We start from the raw sequence: 26,229 nt of genomic DNA, 5'->3' as shown, positions 1-26,229 counted from the left end.
ACATAAAACCTGACCCATGACAAAGGCTCAATACAATAGAAAGGGATACACACACAACACACACACAACACACACACACAAATGTTTCACAAAATCACATTAATCAGATGCACTGTATGCACAAAGCAAGAACAGTATATAAGTATATCTCATGCAAAAAACCCAGCACGTAACATAAATACAAACTAAAACACACTTCATATCGCAAAGAACTTATTACTCAAGAATCGTGTCATACAAGACTGATACACATCAAAATAATACATAAAAAAAAAAAAACCTACGATATTATACCTACATTCCTACAACCATGTCATTCCTATAAATAATACCACAAATCTGTAAAGACACCGCCCATTCTTTAACAGCATTACATCTCCCCCTCCCAACCACCCCCCACCCAATAACCCAACCCCATGCACCTTGACTTCACACTATTTACCTGCATTCCCGTGGCACTTCCAAATAATTGCACAACCTTGTCCAACACTTCCATTGACATCCCTTCACGAATGAGAACAGTGGTGTCGTCAACATATCCAATTAATCCTGGCCACGCCCTCCCACCGCCTACACTTCCCTCACCTGGAGTACATAAGCTACGGTCAACCATTCTATAAAAGGGGTCCTGAAAACACGCAAACAAGATTTGGGACATGGGGCATCCCTGTCTAAGGCCTCTACCCATTGCAATCTCCCTCCCCATACACCCATTAATCTGTATCCTCATTTTCGCCCCCTTGTACAACGTATTTACCCACTCGACTATTTCCTCCCCAAAGCCCTGTCTCCTAAGTATAACCTGCAAAGCTCCCTTTCCACTATCATATGCTCCCTGCCAATCTAGAGCCAACAAAGCCGCCCCTCCACCCCCACCTTTAGCTTCCACAAAACTTCGCAGTATCCCATGTCCTTCAATCATCGACCTTCCCGGCAACCCAAACTGAGATTTCAACACCACCCTCCCCACAACACATTTGAACCTATTACCTAAAATTTTTGCAAAAACCTTATAGTCTGCACACATCAGCGATATGGCTCGGTACTCCCGTAGGGTGGGCTGCCCCTTGCCCTTCGGGACCATCACTACAACTGCTGTAGCCTGCTTCTCCCCCAACTCACCCTTCTCCTTCATACGATTAAATAACTTAACTATAAATCCCCGTATTAACTTCCAATGTTGTAAATAAAATTCTACCGGGAGACCGTCAATACCCGGAGCTTTCTCCTTCCTTATTCCCCGTAACGCATTCTCTATTTCCTCTGCCGTAATAATCCCACCTAAAGCCTTTCTATCGCTGTTTCCTAAATTACACGTTACATACGTACACACCTTGTCTAACGCCACGTCACCCACCCCACCACTTGTCCAGTACTTCTCATACCAAGCCTCCGCATATGCACACATTCCCTTCGTGGTTCGTATCTCCTGCCCTGCTCTATAATTCCCAACCGTCTCCGTTACCTCTAAACATGGGATAGCTGTCACCGCCTGCCTTTGCTTTTGATGCCGCAAAACACACGCCGACGGCTTGTCGCCCCAAAGCACTTCTTCCACCCCTGCCTGCACCCTTACAGCTTGAAAGCTTTCATTTTGCAACACCCTCAACCTCCCCTTTATTTCAGCTATTTCATCCATAGGAAAATTATTCCCAACCACCCCCCGCCCATAGCAACCTCTTAACCTATCCTCTAAATAGTTAGCCAGTCCATATTTTAAATTATTAATACGTTTTCTTTCCCTCACATAAAACTTTCTAATCCTTTCCTTTGCAACACAATCTCACCATGTCACGATGTCATCCACTAACTGTTCTTCCACACTAAGCTCCCTCCATAGGACTGAAAACCCCTTCAACCCCCATCTCCTAACACACATTTAATTTACAATAACTTCTACATATTTCCGCGAGCGTCCCCCACCCAACCTCCACCACCACTGCCCTATGATCTGACATTGTAGCCTCAACAGTACTGAAAGATTTCACATCCACTCCCTGAGAAAGGTACACTATCTAGTCTCGCCGCATATCCACTCCTAACAAACGTATATTCAGTCTCCCACACCGCCCCCCCAAGGCATCACGTAACCTGACATCCCTTAACAATTCCCTAAGAGCCACAGACATATATCCAGCCCCTTTTGGGTCCACATCAGCCACCCTGATTACACTATTCCAGTCCCCACCAACTATTGCCACCTCTGGCAGTGCCCTTACGAAAAACACAAGATCCTCATACACAAAATCATTCTTTACCTGTATGTTATTTTCCGCCGGCGCATACACACTCACAAAAGACACACGCTTACCCATCCACCACCCATCCACACGCAACACCCTCCCTCCCTCCCCCTCCCCCCTCGCTTCTCTGAAAAACAAACGGGCTCGTCTCCCTTATTAAAATACCCACACCGCCTTTTAGACGGGGAGATGGCAGGGTAACTACTCGAAATCCTGTCACCTCCAACACCCTACCCTCTTTAAAATTGTGCTCCTGCAGGAACACAACATCCACTCTAGATTTATTCAGTAAATTACGAAACCAATCTCTCTTCATACTGCTACATAACCCATTAACATTTACAGTCATACACCTAAGGCCTTTTAAAGTTTCCACCCCTGCCTCCTCTCATCACTCTTTACAACTCCTGAGCTTGAATTTATGTTTGACACCTTCAGAGTGCTCTCTTTCCCACCCCCTTCTTCCGGTGCCTCCTATCATGGCTACCACCACCTACACCACTACCTTCACACTCCACCTCAGTCTGTTTCCCAGGCCTTTGTGCAGGCGTTAGGACGTCATCAGAATCTGATGTAGCCGCCCTCTTTCTCGTGACAGTCACGTTACACATGTCGCCTCTCGATGAACCTCCACCTCCACCTGAGAATGGTTTAGTGATTCTACGGACGACTCCAAACTACCATCACGTCCCAAAATATCACGTCCCCGACTTTCTGGAAGCGACGACTCTCCAATGACACCTCGCTCAGATGTAACGTCCCCCTCAGGCGGTGACAGTCTTCAAAACCTCGACCAATTCCTCCTCAATCTCAAGAACCTGCTCCTGTAATTGCTGCTCCTCCTTATCCACAGGAGGCGACACCGGGTCAGGCAGCTGGGGTAGGGACTCCAACTCACCGCCAGTCCTGTGTGCCTGATACACTATTTCACTCCACAAGACACCACGCCTTCCGTCCGATGTTTGTTCCTCACCTGCCACCTTTGAAGCAGGGGCTGCGACGTCCGCTTGTCACAAGTCGCCGCTATGTGATCATACTCACCACATAGGCGGCACGTACGTCGTTGCCCTGGATACATAACCATAACCTGCGTCCTGAATTCTTGTAGATAAACATAGGACGGTATTGGGTGTCTCAAAGTCATTTTGAGGTTAAAAGTACCCTCTGGCAGACCAGCATAGGCGCCTGCCACCCACGTACTATGCTGAGCATAATGCACCGTTCCATACGTCTCAAAAACTTTCCTGATATCCGCCTCGTCCGCCTCAAAGGTAACGTGTGACGTTAAGACTCACGTCCTGAAACCGGGTGACCAACGATTCATAGACCGTTGCCGTTAGCAGTTTGACGAAAGTTCTTTGGCCTCCATTTAATGCTACTCCATACAAGTCACCATCTTGTATGCCATACGTCTCCCGGATGATCTTTGGCAATAAGACTTGCGCAGAACTAGGCGCTATCGTTCCTCGAAGTAGCTCAATGCCGACAGTATTTATCCGGCGTCTCAGACTAACCGCCATTTTGACAACCGCAGTGCACCTATATTTTCAGCAGAGACGCGACAGCACCACTTCACACCACTGCAGCCAGGTAACTGACAAGAGAGCTCGCCTAAAAACAGCAGAGGGGTGCAGAGCACAACCACACTCGACCGTGGTCAGGCAGGGAATGGTTAGTGACACTTGTGCAATCAATAGGATTTAATCTGAATAAACCCGGCAATCAACTATCAAAAGCATTTCATCGTATTAAATTTATGTTCTCTTTCACTGACTGCGTCTGCTAACTTGCCAATTTCACTGAAGAAATTGTTATGGGATGCAAGTTTCTATATAATAACTTATGCATGCGTCCCTTGGCTTCATAAATTCAGCGCTGAAATTGAATGGCAATAAAAATTTATCTCTCTCTCTCTCACACACACACACACACACACACACACACACACACACACACACACACACACACACACACACACACACACACACACACACACACTACTGTTATTTTGCGTTCACTGAGGTAGAGGAGGCTGGGTTATGTAGTACGGGGATACCTTCTTACATAAGAACATAAGAAAGAACACTGGCAGCAGGGCTACTTCTTCGGCTCGCATAGTCACCGAAATACATTTAGTTGGAGTTGTGACCACCTCATTCACGGTGACCACACTATGGTGTCACACCTGAAACAACAACACTCACTGTGGTGTCACACCTGTCACAGCAATACTCACTATAGTGTCACACCTGCCACAGCCACACCTCATAGCACCCATCAAGGAAGATGTCTCGATGTCAGCGAACTGAAGCTCCCTCTTCCCATTCTTGGATAGAATCAGATAGTCTCCCTCTACGGATCTAGTACTCCCCATTAATATGATAATGAAGATTGAGACACTTATGCAGCATATGAGAATCTTTATTCAGGAAACGTTTCGCCACACAGTGGCTTCATCAATCCAATACAAAGAGGAAGGCGTAAGGAGAGGTGGAGTATGAGGTAATCAGTCCCTCAGCCTGGAGTCGATGTGTTCAGTCCATCAATCTTGTAGAATGTGTGGCGAAACGTTTCCTGAATAAAGATTCTCATATGCTGCATAAGTGTCTCAATCTTCAACTTGTCGGTTTTTCAAACCATTCATCACAATATGATAATGCATCTCACTAAAACCCAGCCACCACACCCACTCACCCTCTCCTATGGCCACACCCCCATGGCAACACGCCATGGCCATACCAGGTGGCCACACTGGCCACACCGCTTACCTGCCGTGGATGCCACAGGTGAGGCCACGAGCAGCACAGTCAACAGCTGGACATCCTGGAGAACTTCGCTGATGTAGAACCTCCTGTCCCAGGTCAATCAGCTGGTGAAGGGATCACAAAAAAAGCCAGGTGGATCAATAGGGGCAAAACACATGTTAGTGGCTTTCAAAATTTTATTACCATGTAAACTACATTTTGTATACTGCAGAAAGAAATAAAGTTTATTTGAAAAATTGGATCACGTGGATTAGCAAAGTAGAACCTAACAGGAATAAAAGAGGACGTCAAATTTTTAATGACCTGGATAAGTGCATTTCAGTAAAGTTAAGTTCGATTTTTTCAGAATATTTACAATAAGTGCAGGTGTATCTTCCAGAGTAACTTACTGCCCGTCATGACACCAAGGTCATGAAACCAAGGTCAAAACTATGTTACCCTGAGCCATTTAGCTGAGTCAGTATATCTAGGAACGTAACGCATGTTTTTAACAAGTGGCACAAAACAGTCAGCTTGGTCAACAAGTACCAACAGTTGGGTTCACATGTTCACACACTATTAAAACACTTAGCTGGAAAACAGCATAAAAATTATCACGACGAAAACAAAAATATCAGCGCGTCGAATGCTAAGTGTTTCTGTGAATAATTAATTCCTCTATGTACCTATTACCCTGTTTTACTCTTGCTGTGAGGCTCATCAGAGCTGAGTGGAACACTGTATGTATATGTATGTAATATAATATATATATATATATATATATATATATATATATATATATATATATATATATATATATGTATATATATATATATCGTGTGTGTGTGTGTGTGTGTGTGTATTCACCTAATTGTACTCACCTAATTGTGGTTGCAGGGGTCGAGACTCAGCTCCTGGCCCCGCCTCTTCACTGATTGCTACTAGTTCCCCTCTCTCTCTGCTTCCTGAGCTTTATTATACCTCTTCTTAAAACTATGTATGGTTCCTGCCTCCACTACTTCACTTGCTAGGCTATTCCACTTCCTGAAGACTCTATGACTGAAGAAATACTTCCTAACGTCCCTGTGACTCGTCTGAGTCTTCAGCTTCCAGTTGTGACCCCTTGTTCCTGTGTCCCCTCTCTGGAACATCCTATCTCTGTCCACCTTGTCTATTCCCCGCAGTATCTTGTATGTCGTTATCATGTCTCCCCTGACCCTTCTGTCCTCCAGTGTCGTCAGTCCGATTTCCCTCAACCTTTCCTCGTACGACATTCCACTGAGCTCTGGGACTAGCCTTGTTGCAAACCTTTGTACTTTCTCTAACTTCTTGACGTGCTTGACCAGGTGTGGGTTCCAGACTGGTGCTGCATACTCCAGTATGGGCCTAACATACACAGTGTACAGTGTCTTGAACGATTCCTTATTAAGGTATCGGAACGCTATTCTCAGGTTTGCCAGGCGCCCGTATGCTGCAGCAGTTATTTGGTTGATGTGTGCCTCCGGTGATGTGCTCGGTGTTGTGGTCACCCCGAGGTCTTTCTCCCTGAGTGAGGTCTGTAGTCTTTGTCCACCTAGCCTATACTCTGTCTGCGGTCTTCTTTGCCCCTCCCCAATCTTCATGACTTTGCATTTGGCAGGATTGAATTCGAGAAGCCAGTTTCTGGACCACATGTCCAGCCTGTCCAGGTCTCTTTGCAGTCCTGCCTCATCCTCATCCGATTTAATTCTTCTCATCAACTTCACATCATCTACGAATAGGGACACTTCAGAGTCTATTCCTTCCATCATGTCGTTCGCATATATCAAAAATAGCACTGGTCCTTGAAATGACCCCTGTGGAACCCCGCTCGTCACAGGCGCCCACTGTGATACCTCTTCACGTACCATGACTCGTTGCTGCCTCCCTGTCAGGTATTCCCTGATCCATTGCAGTGCCCTCCCTGTTACATGCGCCTGATCCTCCAGCTTCTGCACTAATCTCTTGTGGGGAACTGTGTCAAAGGCCTTCCTGCAGTCTAGGAAAACGCAATCAACCCACCCTCTCTCTCGTGTCTTACTTCTGTTACCTTGTCAAACTCCAGGTTTTCATTTATAATCTTGTTCCGTTCCAGGTGTTCGACCACTCTCCTCCTGATAATCTTCTCCATGGCTTTGCACACAATACATGTCAGAGACACAGGTCTGTAGTTTAGTGCCTCGTTTCTGTTTCCTTTCTTAAATATGGGGACAACATTTGCTGTTTTCCATTTCTCAGGCAGTTGCCCAGTTTCAAGGGATGTGTTGAAGATTGTGGTTAGAGGCACGCACAGCATCTTTGCTCCTTCTCTAAGGACCCATGGGGAGATGTTGTCCAGTCCCATCGCCTTTGAGGTATAAAGGTCACTTAGCAGCTTCTTCATCTCCTCCTCGGTTGTTCGGTTGTTGGTATAATTCCCTCTTGATATTCCCATCTGTGCTATCTTCCCACAGCCCTTCCTGTCTCTACTGTAAAAACTTCCTTAAATCTCCTGTTCAGCTCCTCACATACCTTCTGATCATTTCTTATGAGTTCTCCCCCTTCTGTCCTTAATCTGATCACCTGGTCTTTGACTGTTGTCTTCCTCCTGATGTGGCTATACAACAGTTTCGGGTCAGTCTTGATTTTCGATGCTATGTCATTTTCATTCTGTCGCTGGGCCTCCCTCCTTACCTGTGCGTACTCGTTCCTGGCTCTGCGACTGATCTCCCTCTTTTCGTGTGTTCTCTGCCTTCTGTACTTTTTCCATTCTGTATTGCACTTTGTTTTTGCCTCCTTACACCGTCGGGTAAACCAGGGGCTCGTTCTGGTCTTCCCGTTGTTTCTGTTGCCCTTGGGAATAAACCTTTCCACTGCCTCCTTGCATTTTGTTGTTACATATTCCATCATTTCGTTTACTGGCTTTCCTGCCAGTTCTCTGTCCCACGGGACCTCCCGCAGGAAGTTCCTCAACCCTATGTAGTCCCCTCTTTTATAGTCAGGCTTTTCCCATTCAACTCCTGTTACTCTCTCCACTTGCAGCTCTACTATATATTCAAAGCACAGAACCACGTGGTCGCTAGCTCCTAGGGGACTCTCATACGTGATGTCCTCAATGTCTGAGCTGCCCAGGGTGAACACAAGGTCCAATCTTGCTGGTTCATCTTCCCCTCTCACTCTGGTAGTGTCCTTAACATGTTGGTGCATGAGGTTTTCCAGCACCACGTCCAACATCTTGGCTCTCCATGTTTCGGGACCCCCATGTGGCTCCAGGTTTTCCCAGTCAATCTCCCTGTGGTTGAAATCCCCCATAACCAGCAACTTTGCTCTGCTGGAGTGAGCTCTTCTTGCCACCTCAGCAAGTGTGTCCACCATTGCTCTGTTGCTCTCTTCATATTCCTCTCTTGGCCTCCTGCAGTTCTGTGGTGGATTATACATCACTGCAATGACCACCTTGTGTTCCCCAGATTGAAGTGTACCTACTATGTAGTCTCTTTCTCCCGTCTCATCTATGCCTTCCATTTTCTCGAATTTCCATCTGGTTTTTACGAGCAGAGCAACCTCACCTCCCCCTCTGCCCTTTCTGTGTGTGTGTGTGCGCAAAAAAAAAAAAAAAAAAAAAAAAAAAAAAAACCAAAAAAAAAAAAACCACCCACTGTGAAAGAATAGAGAAATTCCAATTACTCAAGAAACGTAATTGATAAATCTTTTAAAATTGCTAGATTATTATTATAATCAAGGGGGAAGCGCTAAACCCAGAGGATTATACAGCGCCTGGGGGGGGGGATGTGGAAGGCATTCAGGCTTAATTCGGGGAACTGGAGCACAGATCCAATTCCCTAAATCAAGAGCCCCTCACCAACATCAAGGAACCTTCCTTGAGGGGTAAAATTGCTAGAAATACATTTTACAATCCAAAAAGGGACAACCAACCTTATTCAACTAAAAATATGTTGGTTCTCCCTTACCATGAAAACTTGGTTGATATGCCTTCTCTTCTTAAGACTTTTAATATCAAAGTTGTATTTAAAAATCTTGATGCAGTAAAAAAACTTTTGACAAAGAATTCCCCCCAAAATGCTGACGGATGTCTATAAGATTCCTTGTAAAATTTGCGATAAAGTTTATTACGGTCAAATTGGTAAAAGTCTCGAACTAAGATTAAAACAACATAAATATAGCATTAGAACTGGACAAGATTCCAATGCTCTATTTATTCATGTGAGAGATTTTAACCATCCAATTGATTTTCAAAAAGTTGAGGAAGTTCTATCAAGCAAGTCCATGGTCGACAGGAATATAATTGAATCTTGTTTCATAAAAAGCAGTTTTGACAATAATATGAATATTTCCTTTGGTTTATATAAATTAGATCTATTTATAATTAATGGAATTTGGGAAGAATTTAATAATATACTTGACAAATAATAAATTTTAAAATTCTTAATTCTTGGGTAGAATAGTTTGTGGGTTGTGTGAAGGACCTGTCTAGTTGGGCCAGCGGGCCTGCTGCAGTGTTCTCTTTCTTATGAGTCGCACGTCAGGTGTTGCTTTGTTTTGGGATGTGATTGTGAGGTGTGGTCTAAACCCTTTATATGCCTTCCTTTGGTGCATTACTTTTATTGTTCCTTGATAATGTGAGTAGTCACGACAGCGCTTGGAATTTCTCTATTCTTTCACAGTGGTTGTTTTGCATATTCTGAAATCACCTGTTTACTGTGATCTTATTGCACATATATATATACATATATATATATATATATATATATATATATATATATATATATATATATATATATATATATATATATATATATATATATATATATATATATAATAATATGCAAAGTAATAATTAGGAACACTCACCTCTCCGTTTATTCTGAGGTTCCTGATGCAGCCTAGGAAGGGCCGCGGCAGTAGAGGTGACGGCCACCCATAAGCCGTGTGGGAGGGCGGAGGGTGAGCCAGCCCTCCAACCTGTAGCGGATGTGGGGTATTTAGGAGGTGTGCCCCCGCCGGGAGTCGGGCACTGCCCCTGCAGGTATGCGGATCGGGAGGGATGGGCGGAGAGGGCGTGGGTGCATCCGAGTGGTTATGGGCGGGCCGAGTGGAGGGAATGGGCGGGAGGTCGAGGGTGCCGCCCGCACACAGGTCCACGATCAGTTCCACCAGCTGGGTAGTGAGACAACTTGTGTACGAGATTTCAGTTCAGTAAATACAGCCCCATCATCCCTTGAATATATTATTTAACAAGATTTTCTTAGCCTAGATAACATTTATGGTCTTCGAATTAACTTTCCTTAAGCTGATTAACTCTTCAAAATGACCAAACTTTGAACTGACTAACCTAACTTTAGATTTACAGAGACATCCGAACACAAGTCCTCTAACCTCATTCTTCCAATAAAAGTAAAATACATTACAATATACAAAACACATGAAAAAAAGGTTAGTTCCAAGCGCTTTCGTCATGTTTTCACACTATCAAAGCTTCGGAGGCTATACCTATCATTTAGGAATTAGAAGGAAAAACATAGCTCGTAAGCGTTCTGGGAATGAGTTAACGTTACGTTCCAACGCTATAATAACACACACTCTTAATAAATTCCATATTAATTAAGTTTCAATAGTTATTCATGACTGTTGCTTCGAGACGCCCCTTGATGCTGGTAAATGGCTCTTTATTCCAGGAATTGGAGTTACCTTTTTCATTTTACATTAAAAGCCTGATAACCTCCCATTGCCCAGTTTTGTTATGACACTCACAGGTTTAGTGCTTCCCGTGAATAATAATAATGATAATAAATGATAATAAGAGTAATAAAAAGTTATTATTATTATTTCGTGAAAACTCTTGAGATTTATTTTTTTGATTATTATTATTATTATTATAATCAAGGGGGAAGCGCTAAACCCGGAGGATTATACAGCGCCTGGGGGGGGATGTGGAAGGCATTCAGGCTTAATTCGGGGAACTGGAGCACAGATCCAATTCCCTAAATCAAGAGCCCCTCACCGACATCAAGGAACCTTCCTTGAGGGGTTATTTTTATTTTTTTATTTTTTTTTTTGAAAAGGTGAATCAAAAAAAGTTTAACTTTGACGTCCAGGTTGTGAGAACACTAACCTAACATACCTATAATGAAGCGTACCAAGTGTTACTTAACGTTTCTCTCTTCATTACATGTGTAGAAGCTTCACTTTTACAGTAAAATAATAGGAATTTCTTCCTTGCCTGAGGGGGGCGCGCATCCCAGGATTTCCTTCTGCAGTTTTCATTGCAAAATCTGCCATGTTTTCGGTCTCGTACAATCCTGTCGTTTAATCTCAATGCCATATTTTTAGTGCTATAACTCTCTCTCTCCCTCCCTCCCTGTCTCTCTATCTCACACATACACATTCACACACACAGTCAGACTCCCCCGCACTCAACACCAATTTCTTTCAATTAAAGTCTTAAGTGGCACTCTCCAGTCTTCTTCCCTCCATCGTTATATTCTAGACCCTGCTTTCCTGTTGTCAATTTTTGTTGAACGTAGTTCGCGAGTAATTGAATTCATCCTTCGCTTCCAACTGTTTCTCATTGAAACTAATGGCTAAAGTTGTTATATTTCATTAAAGCTTACTTTTCTCCCCTTCTCTGTCTAGGGACAGAGAGAGAGAGAGAGAGAGAGAGAGAGAGAGAGAGAGAGAGAGAGAGAGAGAGAGAGAGAGAGAGAGAGAGAGAGAGAGAAAAAAAAAAAGACGCACCTCACTCCTCCATATAAGGTCGAGTCTGTGCCAGGTGTGGTCCGCGAGAGAGTCTGAAGCATTGAGAGTGAGAGTGGCAGGACCAGCACCCAAATCCAACAGAAGAGACGGCCGACCTCCTCTCAGTTCGAGTGCCACCACGTCGCTGGGTGTGCCAGGGGTCGGTGGAAGGTGGTCGGGGCCTGAATACAGGATCGTAGCGTCTCTGGACTTCGTGAGGAACTCCAAGCTCAGGTGGACTTCAGTACAGGGCGGGATGGACGGCACCCACGCCCACCCGCCCACGGAGTCGTCTTCTCTGCCCCCGCTGTCTTTCACGCCTCCCCCGCCCTCGAAGTGTCTGGATAGGATCTTACACCTGGAACCCTGTGTGCCGTGTGGACATACACATCTAGAAGGAGTCAGGCAGAAGGAAAATTTTGATAAACGATCATTTTGTTTATATATATATATATATATATATATATATATATATATATATATATATATATATATATATATATATATATATATATATTATATATATATATATATATTATATATATATATTATATATATATATATATATATTATATATATATATATATATATGTATATATATATATATATATATATATATATATATATATATATATATATATATATATATATATATATATATATATTATATATATATATATATATATATATATATATATATTAATATATATATTATATATATATTATATATATATATATATATATATATATATATATATATATATATATATATATATATATATATATATATATAATAAAACTTGAATAAAGATTTTTTAAGTAGGTTTGCCTAATGACAACGTAAGTTGAGCTTATTTGATCACAGTAAGTAATAGCCAGAAAGCCAACCACGTGCGCTTACCTACAGTGATTTATGTATGCATGACCTTTATGTATTAGAAAAAACGCGGTGCAGAGTTACTTGTACTTGGAATACTTATTGAAGCTAAGCAAAGTATTGTTACTAGTAATTCAATGATACTTAGAGCAGTGTAAGAATTCATTATGATAAAGTTTCGTTCTAGGAGAGCTTTATCAAGTTCTACTTGAGGGAAATATTACCATAATAAACGTTTCGCATTTCTAGGCCTTCCAGCCTTACTAAGAGTCAGAAATGGAACTGTATATAATACGACGTATCAGACAGTTCTCGATGAACTAAGACGTCATTTAATTTTTATTTCCCCATTTATGGATTAGCTATGAATTGTTCTAGCCATGGAACTGTGATTTTCACTCTTGAGCATCTCTGTACAGGACGCCGGCCACACCTGGTACCAGTGGAGGTAGGGATGCAGCGGCCACCATTGAGACAGGTCTCTGCAGAACAGACAGTGCGGTCAGCAGGGGTTCTTGTGCTGCAGCCGCAGCCGCTATGAACACCCACCCAAGGCCCCACCACAGCCGACGTGTTGGCATCCACAACGGTGAAACCCCCAGTAAGGGAAGCCTGCGCTGAGCATCCTCCCAGGCAGCTAGGCATCTGTGTCGTCTCTTGTTGCTCTTCCTGGCATGGGCCTACGCCTACCTCCGTTATGCTTACACCCACAGCATGACCAAGCTGTAGACGAGATAGAAAACCCATGATTATTAAGTCGCATTTACGGGTAAGCACTTAATCCGTAAAAGTCATACAGGCCTGGGGAATGTGTGAAAATGCAGTAATACACAGCACTACTCAACTGTCTATCCTTGACTGACCTCATCCTTACGGTGGAGGAGGATATGATGTAGGTTTGGGACCCCAGGGGAGGAGAGCCATACCCGGGTGGAGGGCGTGGGCGTGGTCTCTAGGGGCTGCACTGACACAGCCTTCACGCCCACATCGCTGCCCTTCACCCACGCCCGCGCCGCCACCACCAGCTGGGTCAGTATGGACGTACCTCCCTGTAGCAGACAAAAAAGCAAGATTCTTATGAATGATATATTTCCTTGGGTTTTCTCCAGCTATTTTAGTTTGAGAAATGCAATTTTTAAATGTGTTTTCTACGTGTCTCCACAAATCCTTCCCTCTGTCAGTTTTTGTGTAACTACTCTCCTACATCTGTATATGTGTTTCTATCTCTATCTCTTCCTAAACCCTCTCTAAACTTTATATTCTTTCCTCATTATTTATTCTATCTCTTTCATTCTATTTCTAGCTAAATTCCCCCTTTCTCTTCACCCTCTCACATCTCTTATTCCCCTCAGTGTCCATCACACACACACACACACACACACACACACACACACACACACATACATTCTCTCTCTCTGTGTTTTCAATTTCACTAAACATTTTCCTTTACTCACTATCTCTCTTCTCTCCCTTTCCTCACCTCAGCATCCTCCCTGACCACGTGGTAGGGGTCAGCAGCCAGAGTGAGAGGCGTGGCATCGATGACATCACGCTGGCTCAGAGATTTGACCTCGACTGACACGTTGGCCATGACCCCTGACTGACCTTGGCTGGCATCGCTCACTGTGAATCCCAACTCATACCTAAAAAAAAAAGAGAGTCGAAAAAGTCATTCTACTGACTTAAAATCCTATATATAATATAAAAACCCTCAAATTAATAAGCCTATTTAGCGTTGTAACGTAAACATTAGCAACATCATCATCAATTTCGTACTATCATTATCAATCTGCTGCTACTGGGACTGATTTATTGTCATTTTGAAAATCATTCCTTTTAAGCAAGCAAAAACATATCGAAGTAAATTATTTACGTTCCCAAAACCATAACCACAATTCGGGTCTAAGTCAATATTCCTATGTCACAGCATATTTAGATAAAAAAGATATATTCCCATCATTTTTCGCCGAAAAAAACATGCTCTGGGTCAAACAAGCGTCCTATGGAGAGAGTGACCCGCATCCCGGAACAGAGAGGATTCATGCCAAACAGTATTGGTATAAATCCCTCAAATTCCACCACTGCGTTAACGTTACCAAAAGTAGGGGGACAGAGTGAGAGAAACTATACATTGAAAGAGCAAAAAACAGAAGGCTTTTGGTGTACATCGAGATAGCATTTAACTGCAGATGATGTAAGGTTCGTAAAGTATATATACTCCCACGTCACACTACCATTAAAAAAAAGAATAACGGAAAAACATTGGGAAATGCCAGTTGATATATAACTTCCACTTAAGTTTCACAGAAAAGAAATACTGAACCTGAATATATAACTGGAACTACTGCCAAACAGCAACGATGCTATTGTGTGTGTATATATATATATCTATATATATATATATATATATATATATATATATATATATATATATATATATATATATATATATATATATATAAACACTGCGACTAGCCAAGGACTCGAACCCATGCTGCTTTGGCCCGCCTCATAGTGAGGAAAAACACATGACGCTCTAACCCACAGGACCACGTAATCCTACAAAAATGACGCACCCAGCCAAGCAAGAACTCGTTTAAAATTAAGTCCCTTCGTAAGGTTCTTTTGGTATAAAATTAATGATGTTTTACCAAAAGAACCTTAAGGAACTTACGTAACCTTATTATAACAAGCGCAATTTAATTTAGGCTAACCCAACTAAATATAGTTTATGTAAGTTTACAATAATTTAATAGTAAACAAACACAATGAAATATTTTTTTTCGTTAGATTCAGAATGGCGTTTGCGAAATTATTGCATACACAAATTTCCGCTTTGTCCTGTTCGGCATGAAGTGCATTGCTATTTAAACCAAAGTAGCAAGTTTTATTTTTTCGGCACGACATACATACATACATATATATATATCAGCAGATTCACACACTTGAGAAAGAACGGCACTGCTGAGCAAGCCAAGAGAAATAGACGGACAGGCAAAATAACAACAGACCGGCGGCGGCGGCAGCGGCAAAAGAAGAAGAAGAAGAAGAAGAAGAAGAAGAAGAAGAAGAAGAAGAAGAAGAAGAAGAAGAAGAAGAAGAAGAAGAAGAAGAAGAAGAAGAAGAAGAAGAAGAAGAAGCAGCAGCAGCAGCAGCAGCAGCAGCAGCAGCAGCAGCAGCAGCAGCAGCAGCAGCAGCAGCAGCAGCAGCAGCAGCAGCAGCAGCAGCAGCAGCAGCAGCAGCAGCAGCAGCAGCAGCAGCAGCAGCAGCAGCAGCAGCAGCAGCAGCAGCAGCAGCAGCAGCAGCAGCAGCAGCAGCAGCAGCAGCAGCAGCAGCAGCAGCAGCAGCAGCAGCAGCAGCAGCAGCAGCAGCAGCAGCAGCAGCAGCAGCAGCAGCAGCAGCAGCAGCAGCAGCAGCAGCAGCAGCAGCAGCAGCAGCAGCAGCAGCAGCAGCAGCGGCAGCAGCAGCAGCAGCAGCAGCAGCAGCGAGAGAGAGAGAGAGAGAGATTCCAATCATCTCAATCATCTTGCTATCATACGGAATGAATAACCACTACACTGCTGTGAACCAATTTCCCGGAGTCAAGCACCCATTACGTCGATTAATGCGAGTCTTGAGAACAAATAAAAGCCCCAGTAGACCAATATTCTCGCTCGGGTTACGCTTCAATTGAAAACAGCTCGATTATTGCGGTTTGTAGACGTCCTCGAGAGTGGTGACTTCTGCGAGTTTGAATTATGATATCTTGAGCATAAGGAGAAGAGCTAGAGGAGAAGCAAAAGGAAGAAAAAAAGAGTGAAAGTATAGAGAGGATGTGGAAGGAAGAGGGAAAAGGGAAGGAGGGATGAAAGATTTAGCGGGAGGGAAGAGTAAAGGCAGGGAGATGGTGATGCAAGGAAGGAGTGATATTAAGGAAAGATATAGATTATGGAAGCCGCGATTTTCTTTGAAATTTTCCAGAAACTTTATATCAAGTATGACCACTGCTACACATAGTGTTATGCAATACATAATGGTTTCACCCGTCAACACAAATGAGAACCTCAAAATTAACAACAACACATACAATTCTCACTTACCTGTCTGTCCAGAGATTCCAATCCTTATTGTCCCGTAAACCTTAGTCTTAACACCTCTTATCTCATTATCCTAGAAACACACGTTGTTTTCATTATGCTAGAAACACACGTTGTCTTCATATGTTAGAAACACACGTTATTTTCTTTATGCTAGAAACACATGTCGTCTTCATTATGATAGAAACACATTGTCTTCATAATACTACAAACACACGCTGTCTTCATTATGCTAGAAACACACGTTGTCCTCATTAAGCTAGAAGTCTTCTCCATCGTTCCCATACACTTCAGGAGCCTGAATCTCCATCTCCCTACTTTACCTGCAACAAGTGAAGACGACCTACCTGCCATCTCTGGTATCAGGCATCATGGTGAGATCCCCCGTCGTCGTGTTTAGAGAGAAGCTGGGATGGTGTCGTCTCCAGGCGTAGATCTTGGATGCTGCGTCCCAGTCGTCGGGGTCCTTCACGTATACGCGACCAAGGGGCACCGGGGTATTCTGCGGCTGTGGTGGCAGGAGTTGATGAGGAATATTGTTAACGTGGAAGGAACGGGTGAGCTGAGTGGGGTGTTAGTGATGAACGAGGGAGAAACAATTCTACCTTTCATCTTAAGAGACAGTGGTGTTACACACACACACACACACACACACACACACACACACACACACACACACACACACACACACACACACACAGAATGGTAACTAACACACACACACACACACCCCACAACAGGCCTAGTGTCGTATCGACATGTGCCTAGGACAAAATGGTAGCTAACACATACAGTGGACCTAGTAGCGACAAGCGAAAGTTTGATTACCTCAAACTCCTTCTGATCTTCACCATTCTTCTTCGTATTTGGCCGATGAAGCCACTGTGTGGCGAAACGTTTCCACAGAAAAGATACCCAAGTGTTGTACATGTGTTTAATTTATCAGTCTTATCTAACTTTGATTAACGCGGAGTAATCATCATATGGATATGGAATAAGAAGTCTCACACTGCGGATGTATATAACCTTGCTAAAATAACTATTTCAACCTGCTACCCACCCGGACAGTGTGGACGGTGGTTGTCTTAGCCGCCGGAGCCATGGGGTTGTCGTTGAGGTCAGCGACGTGGACGGTGAGGGTGACGGTAGTAGACAGTGGTGGAGAACCAGCGTCCCCCACCACCAGTGGCACCAACACCACTCGTCTCTCCTCCCTGTCCAGTGCCGCCCTGGTCCACACCACGCCCACGCCTCTTCCTTCGTCGCCTCCTGCAGGGTGAGGTTGGTTGGTGTGTTAGATTTACAACCTTCGACTGCACGAGTGCCACTGAGGCTTCATTTCACTTGTATAAAACCAGTCAAGATAACGTTTATCTCTAAAATAGGGATTAAACTCTCAGTAAAGTACCCAGCATATATACTCTTGTGTATGCAAAACAACCAGGGGGGGGGGAGCTGGAGCTGAATGGAATCTATAGGCCTTTCGTGTTGCAATCAACATCATCAGGAGCTTGCAATGTTGCAAAAATGAGTATGAAGTCTAGGTAGATTCGTTCAAAGGAACGTCTCTAGCTAGAATTTAGCTAGGCTTAGAGCTATCATCCTTCTCCCCCCTAGTGGGCACTGGTTGCCGTTGCCCAGCGGTGAGAGTAGAGACTCTCATTGCTGAGGTCCAGGTAATAAACCCTGGACATTTACATACATCCTCCCCCCTCCCCGTGGTGGTCTTTCATCTTGTCTCGCTTGTTCGCGATTATTTCATAACTCTTGTGTACATACCATGTGCAAGTTGAGGGAAGGAAATTATAAACTATTCCTTCAAAAGTGATGTCTTGATGTTGATGAAGGGCTCTTGATTCAAGAAACTGGAGCTACTTCCCCCCCCTTTTTTTTACTAAACCTGATTATCTCCAACTGCCCAGTCACTGTTATAACCCTTACGGGCTTAGCGCTTACCCATAAATATGAATACTGTGAAACGTCCACACTTCTTCTCAGACAAGACGACGGTGAATGGACCTGAAACGCGAAAGTTATCATCAAAGCAGCCACGGCAACCAAGCGTGCTACGCACGGTTGGAGAAAACCACATGTAGCTCGGCTACGCAGAGTTGGAGGAAATCCCAATTGACATCGGCTACGCAGAGCTGGAGGAAACCGCAAGTAACTCTGGCTACGCAGAGCTGAAGGAAACCGCAAGTAACTCTGGCTACGTAGAGCTGGAGGAAACCGAAAGTAACTCTGGCTACGCAGAGCTGGAGGAAACCGCAAGTAACTCTGGCTACGTAGAGCTGGAGGAAACCGCAAGTAACTCCGGCTACGCAGAGCTGGAAGAAACCGAAAGTAACTCTGGCTACGCAGAGCTGGAGGAAACCGCAAGTAACTCTGGCTACGTAGAGCTGGAGGAAACCGCAAGTAGCTCCGGCTACGCAGAGCTGGAGGAAACTGCAAGTAACTCCGGTTCTAAATATATCTACGCATTAATGTTCTCTCTCTGTAATTATTAGTAGTGGGTGAGGTGGATTCCGTCTCAATTAGCTTTTATTCTTAATCACTTACGCTGATGTTATTTGGGTAATATTTCAAGAACGGGATACTAATAATTTTTGCACATACACCTGCTTCATTAAATGAACATACCTACAACAATACAGAGAAATTAGCCATTTAGCGATTCTCCATTAGCTAAAATTTAAACTTATCCAGTCTTCAACATTACACCTTATAGTGATTACATAACTATCGCACAATTATATAAATAGGCAGAGGACAGTTATTTTAGAGTAACCAATACTGGGGCCCTGAGAACTGAACTCTGAGGGCTGAGCACTGATGACTGAGACAAAAGTACACAATCAAGGAGAAATGTGTTTATGAGGAGCCCTTGGTAGGATAAACACTGGAGGTTGTACTCAAGTAAATCCGTAACACTCGTTGAATCAGAGAGAGAGAGAGAGAGAGAGAGAGAGACAGACAGAGAGAGAGAGAGAGAGAAGAGAGAGAGAGAGAGAGAGAGAGACAGACAGACAGACAGAGACAGAAGGGGGGGGGTGTGAATGAGTGTTTTGTAAGTTTCCCCTCAACAATAGACCACAATGTATTAATGTGGCACTTTAGAGTCCCTACTGAGGACAACAAAGGCGTGGTATATTTTCCCCCCATATTGTAATTTGATAACAAAATTAGGCCTACCTACATTATTATTATTCTAATCAAGGGGGAAGCGCTAAACCCGGAGGATTATACAGCGCCTGGGGGGGGGGATGTGGAAGGCAGTCAGGCTTAATTCGGGGAACTGGAGCACAGATCCAATTCCCTAAATCAAGAGCCCCTCACCAACATCAAGGAACCTTCCTTGAGGGGGGGCCTACCTACAGCCCTTCAGCTCCGCCCCTTCATTCCCGGATCAGGCTCAACACTGTGGCGTTTCAAAATCCAACTCACACAAGCTGACTCACGGACCGTATCATCACGGTACCTAACCTAACTAGCACTTCTCCATCATGCTTACAAGGGATAAATATTCACATAATTTTTAATGTGATGCGCTAAAGCCGTGTGGGTTATTCAAAGCAAGGACTGCCCGGAGGCTCGATCCTCCAACCACTGTACTCAGTATTCATTAACAACTCCAAGCATCACAAATATTATGAAAAATGTGCTTCACATTCTAGAGTTGGAACACTTCACATTTACTCCATAAATTAAGCGGTAAATCCTCAGACGACGCTTCGATCATTCCTGGACCAACATATGACTATAATAGTTGCGACTAAAAATATGTCTTGAATCTGGACCTTGATTGTGAACAAATTCTAGTGTATATGTTCTGTGCTCAGAATACCTTTCTCGTACCTACTTAATTATTCTTAAGTGTTGATACCTGCAGCATCTTTGAAACTGTTAGTGTAAAATATGATAGACAAATAACCAACTACATCATAAATAATAATTAAATGATAAATAGAAAGTGGTTAATGGGAAACACTGGATCACTTATCTTTTTTTTTTCTGATTGATTTCTGACTCCATTTGCTGAGCGACCTCTAACCTTCGTGCACGAGCTGCATGTTCCGACTCTCTCTCTCTCTCTCATGTTCTCTCTTATACTGGTTTCTATGTTTAGTTGGGTCTTTCTTTCTCTTTTTTTTTTAAACAGGGTTTGACAAGGTTAAGGATTCCTAACTTTATTGGCAAGCTAAGAGCTGTTACCTACATCAGCTCATTTGAAAGCATTTTTATTATGAGACATACAAGTCTCTCTCTCTCTCTCTCTCTCTCTCTCTCTCTCTCTCTCTCTCTCTCTATCTACACTCTACTCCCATTGCCTCAAAAATCTAGTAATAGTAGATTACTAGATCAAATAGTTCTTTGCTAAAACCTCAATGGAAACCGAAGAGCCTTTTACTATCAGCGTTCCCCATGTGCTCTCCCCTCCCCTCTCTCTCTCTCTCTCTCTCTCTCTCTAGCTCCTCCGTCTGGGTGCAGTTTACTTACGTCTGTCAAACTGGACGTCGACAGCGTCTGAGACGTGTGCTGGGGCGTGAGGGTCGAGCGCTATGGAGAAGGGAGGCCCATGACCTTGTCTCCAGTCGTCGGGGTCACCCAGCTTGACCCTTGCCAGCAGCTGAGGGGGAGCGTTCTCCTCCACCTGCACTTCCTGCGGCGCTGACAGGAACGGCGGATTGTCGTTCACGTCTGTTACGTTCACCTGAGATAGAGTTCGGGAGGTGGTAACGAGAGAAAAGGGGAATTTGCAGTGGGGGTGTGGTGAGAGGACAGGGAGATAGGAGGTTGTTGGATAGTGTGATTAGTGATTCTGTGGGTGATCTCTAGCGCGCGCGCGTGTGTGTGTGTGTGTGTGTGTGTGTGTGTGTGTGTGTGTGTGTGTGTGTGTGCGCGTGCGTGTGTGCGCACGCGCACCCGCACCTTGCATTGCCTAGAAAATAAAAGGTAAACAGGTTTGATACAGCTAAGAATAAAATAGATCCAATCCCTTGGACCAAGAACCTTTCACAAGCATCGAGTCACCTCCTCATTTTCATTTTTCGCAAATATGACTAACTTAAGCTAACCTAAGCCAAGCTAAAGCCCCTAAACCTCCCTCCCCCTCCCCTCCTCCTCTCGTAGTAAAATATAAATTACATTACGAACAATAACACTGACCAGTTCACTACAACATTTCTCTCTTTCCATTATCCTCATAGCCTGGTAAACAATTCTATAAGGTCAAATATGCTTAGTACTGTATCAATTACTTGCAACTTATCCTGGTCATTAAGCTACTAATTGCCTCCTTTATTAGAACCCGGTAATGCTATAATAACATTGACTTCGTTAAATTGTATAATAGATTTAATGCTACACAATAACTGTCATGTATCTTACTCCTTACGGTAACATGACTCACGAAATCGTAATGACACGATTGCAAACAAATCATACCACGGGCGGGGATAGAACCCGCGATCAGAGACTCTCTGATCGCGGGTTCTATCCCCGCCCGTGGTATGGTTTGTTTCCTTACCGTACTGTTACCTTAAAATATTTAGAAGATTTGTTTGATGAATTATTTAATGTCAGGCCGTGCTATCTAATTTGCTTTAGAAATTAGCTATGACTAAATTAATAATTCACTCCGAAGAGGAAATATATAATACACTAAAATATTAAAAGTTAGCTTGTGTACAAGCAGGAAATAAAACACTCACTAAATTTCTGGCGATTAACAAGAAACAAGCCTCAGACTAGTTCCTTTTCCTCAGTGATTGCTGGAGATAGTCTGGATAATTCACGGGAATATATGTTAAGGCGTCTGTTAAGTGACAATGTTGAAGAATTTACTGGGGTAAAGCCGAGACTCCAAATCAGTAAAGAACTTTCACATTAAGTGTTGTGGTACTACGTCTGTCGAGGTTTGCCTTCGTTAGGCCAGCTAACCACAAGGATCTATCAAGTTGCTATATATCACGTATTCACGAAGTCGTAACAAAGTTATAGATTAATATAAACTTATACATGCAAGGATACAAACCTTTTGGTGTAGTCTGCCAGGTGCTGGCTCTGTTTCACTTGGCTTCATTAGGTTTCAGGCTTATCGGATCCGTAAGTGCTTCAGTTTTTGTTGTTATTTGCAGAGTTGCAAACTCAGATTTTTACCCATATTTTAAACATTTACTCGTATGACTAAAGAACAGTTTCTAGTCCTGAAGTTGAATATAAATATGGCAAGGTCACTTTTAATCGTACTGTTATAAAACTTACCTTCGGTCATCTAAACAGTAGCATCAGCTCTCTCTCTCTCTCTCTCTCTCTCTCTCTCTCTCTCTCTCTCTCTCTCTCTCTCTCTTTCTCTCTCTCTTTTATACTCACCATTAGTGTGGCAGTAGCGGTTCTGGGTGGCACTCCATCGTCCACCGCCCACACTCGCACATTGTGAGTTTGGTGTGTCTCGCGGTCCAGACCTCCCGCGAGCCGCACCGAGCCAGACCCATCCACCGCGAACTTTCCCCCGGGATCGCTGGCGGGGTCCACGGAGTACCGAATCCGATTCTCACCTCCCTATGTGGTGGTGAGGGAAAAGTGGCTAGACTTGCTGGACAAGGAAATCTTGTTATTATATTCAAGGGAAAGCGTACGTATCCAAACACACACACGCACACACACACACACACACACACACACACACACAAACACACACACACAAACACACACACACACACACACACACACACAGTGAAATTGTTCACACATGGATTCAGTCCCAGAATATTAAACTCACGGTGGCCAGATACAGACACAGAGAATATGTAATTTATAAGTTTACGAGACATTTTGAAGGCTGGGAATCCTGGAGCTGTCTCGTCTTCTGACACCTGCAGAACCTCTCTGTCATTTTCTGTGTCGAAGACTATTCGAAACTGATGGAAAAACAGGGACTGGAGGGGAGGAACGGAGAGAGAGAGAGAGAGAGAGAGAGAGAGAGAGAGAGAGAGAGATACAGAGACAGAGAGGGGGGAGGCAGAGACAGTGAGAACTTATTAGTAGGCTCATAAGCAAGTTAGTGTAAAACCTGTTTAGAAGTGACTTTCGGTTCATGCAGCTAGATCTAGCTCTCCTCGAAATTGAATACTTTACCACCAAATTCCTTTACATTAATAAAGTTTACTCTGGGTTAACTCTAGTATACAATCAGCTATCAAAGGGAATGCAGATATGGCTTTCAACAGTTTGTGTAAAGTTTACCAGCATATAAATTTCATTCTCTCTCTCTCTCTCTCTCTCTCTCTCTCTCTCTCTCTCTCTCTCTCTCTCTCTCTCTTCCATTCAACCATATCACGAGCGCTTTAATGTTTGAGTTAGCATGCGAAGGTGATAACGTTTGACCCATATTCAGTGGAAATCGCTGGTGTAGTGGTCAACGACGCCATATTCCTGATACTTCGTGCTTGCTGGGACATAAGGAATATGGGTAAGAATGTTTCACAGGTTAATATTCATGTGGCGTTTAAGTATAACTTACATATATATATATATATATATTTTTTTTTTTTTTTTTTTTTCAACAAGTCGGCCGTCTCCCACCGAGGCAGGGTGACCCAAAAAAGAAAGAAAATCCCCAAAAAGAAAATACTTTCATCATCATTCAACACTTTCACCACACTCGCACATTATCACTGTTTTTGCAGAGGTGCTCAGAAATACAACAGTCTAGAAGCATACACATATAAAGACACACAACATATCCCTCCAAACTGCCAATATCCCAAACCCCTCCTTTAAAGTGCAGGCATTGTACTTCCCATTTCCAGGACTCAAGTCCGACTATATGAAAATAACCGGTTTCCCTGAATCCCTTCACTAAATATTACCCTGCTCACACTCCAACAGATCGTCAGGTCCCAAGTACCATTCGTCTCCATTCACTCCTATCTAACACGCTCACGCACGCTTGCTGGAAATCCAAGCCCCTTACCCACAAAACCTCCTTTACCCCCTCTCTCCAACCCTTTCGAGGACGACCCCTACCCCGCCTTCCTTCCCCTATAGATTTATATGCTTTCCATGTCATTCTACTGTGATCCATTCTCTCTAAATGACCAAACCACCTCAACAACCCCTCTTCTGCCCTCTGACTAATACTTTTATTAACTCCACACCTTCTCCTAATTTCCACACTCCGAATTTTTTGCATAATATTTACACCACACATTGCCCTTAGACAGGACATCTCCGCTGCCTCCAACCGTCTCCTTGCTGCTGCATTTACCACCCAAGCTTCACACCCATATAAGAGTGTTGGTACTACTATACTTTCATACATTCCCTTCTTTGCCTCCATAGATAACGTTTTTTGACTCCACATATACCTCAACGCACCACTCACCTTTTTTCCCTCATCAATTCTATGATTAACCTCATCCTTCATAAATCCATCCGCCGACACGTCAACTCCCAAGTATCTGAAAACATTCACTTCTTCCATACTCCTCCTCCCCAATTTGATATCCAATTTTTCTTTATCTAAATCATTTGACACCCTCATCACCTTACTCTTTTCTATGTTCACTTTCAACTTTCTACCTTTACACACATTCCCAAACTCATCCACTAACCTTTGCAATTTTTCTTTAGAATCTCCCATAAGCACAGTATCATCAGCAAAAAGTAACTGTGTCAATTCCCATTTTGAATTTGATTCCCCATAATTTAATCCCACCCCTCTCCCAAACACCCTAGCATTTACTTCCTTTACAACCCCATCTATAAATATATTAAACAACCATGGTGACATTACACATCCCTGTCTAAGACCTACTTTTACCGGGAAGTAGTCTCCCTCTCTTCTACACACCCTAACCTGAGCCTCACTATCCTCATAAAAACTCTTTACAGCATTTAATAACTTACCACCTATTCCATATACTTGCAACATCTGCCACATTGCTCCTCTATCCACTCTATCATATGCCTTTTCTAAATCCATAAATGCAATAAAAACCTCCCTATCTTTATCTAAATACTGTTCACATATATGCTTCAATGTAAACACCTGATCTACACATCCCCTACCCACTCTAAAACCTCCTTGCTCATCCGCAATCCTACATTCTGTCTTACCTCTAATTCTTTCAATTATAACCCTACCGTACACTTTTCCTGGTATACTCAGTAAGCTTATTCCTCTATAATTTTTACAGTCTCTTTTGTCCCCTTTCCCTTTATATAAAGGGACTATACATGCTCTCTGCCAATCCCTAGGTACCTTCCCCTCTTTCATACATTTATTAAACAAAAGTACCAACCACTCCAACACTATATCCCCCCCTGCTTTTAACATTTCTGTCATGATCCCATCAGTTCCAGCTGCTTTACCCCCTTTCATTTTACGTAATGCCTCACGTACCTCCCCCACACTTACATTCTGCTCTTCTTCACTCCTAAAAGATGGTATACCTCCCTGACCAGTGCATGAAATTACTGCCTCTGTTTCTTCCTTAACATTTAAAAGTTCCTCAAAATATTCTCGCCATCTACCC

At 43.3% G+C, this 26,229-nt stretch overlaps 1 protein-coding gene across 5 annotated transcripts in view; it reads right to left on the bottom strand.

Moving 5' to 3' along the window:
- LOC128691092 (putative neural-cadherin 2) overlaps nucleotides 1-26,229 on the bottom strand; it is an 816,602-nt gene that overhangs the window by 21,891 nt on the left and 768,482 nt on the right. For 4 of the 5 annotated variants that reach the window (XM_070089108.1, XM_070089105.1, XM_070089106.1 and 1 more), the window contains exons 12-21: nucleotides 23,063-23,251; nucleotides 21,188-21,401; nucleotides 17,751-17,959; nucleotides 17,038-17,198; nucleotides 14,095-14,257; nucleotides 13,478-13,663; nucleotides 13,048-13,337; nucleotides 11,738-12,128; nucleotides 9,854-10,159; nucleotides 5,012-5,112 (exon numbers count right to left, since the gene is read on the bottom strand). In XM_070089108.1, the coding sequence (XP_069945209.1) occupies nucleotides 5,012-5,112; nucleotides 9,854-10,159; nucleotides 11,738-12,128; nucleotides 13,048-13,337; nucleotides 13,478-13,663; nucleotides 14,095-14,257; nucleotides 17,038-17,198; nucleotides 17,751-17,959; nucleotides 21,188-21,401; nucleotides 23,063-23,251 (2,210 nt within the window). The remainder of the gene's footprint in view (nucleotides 1-5,011; nucleotides 5,113-9,853; nucleotides 10,160-11,737; nucleotides 12,129-13,047; nucleotides 13,338-13,477; nucleotides 13,664-14,094; nucleotides 14,258-17,037; nucleotides 17,199-17,750; nucleotides 17,960-21,187; nucleotides 21,402-23,062; nucleotides 23,252-26,229) is intronic. The other variant, XM_070089109.1, reaches the window with a different exon arrangement.

This window comes from Cherax quadricarinatus, chromosome 27 (genome assembly GCF_038502225.1).
Source record: "Cherax quadricarinatus isolate ZL_2023a chromosome 27, ASM3850222v1, whole genome shotgun sequence".
NCBI lineage: Eukaryota > Metazoa > Arthropoda > Malacostraca > Decapoda > Parastacidae > Cherax > Cherax quadricarinatus.
The sequence above is the reverse complement of the archived record's forward strand: the minus strand, read 5'-3'. Positions and strand labels throughout refer to the sequence as shown.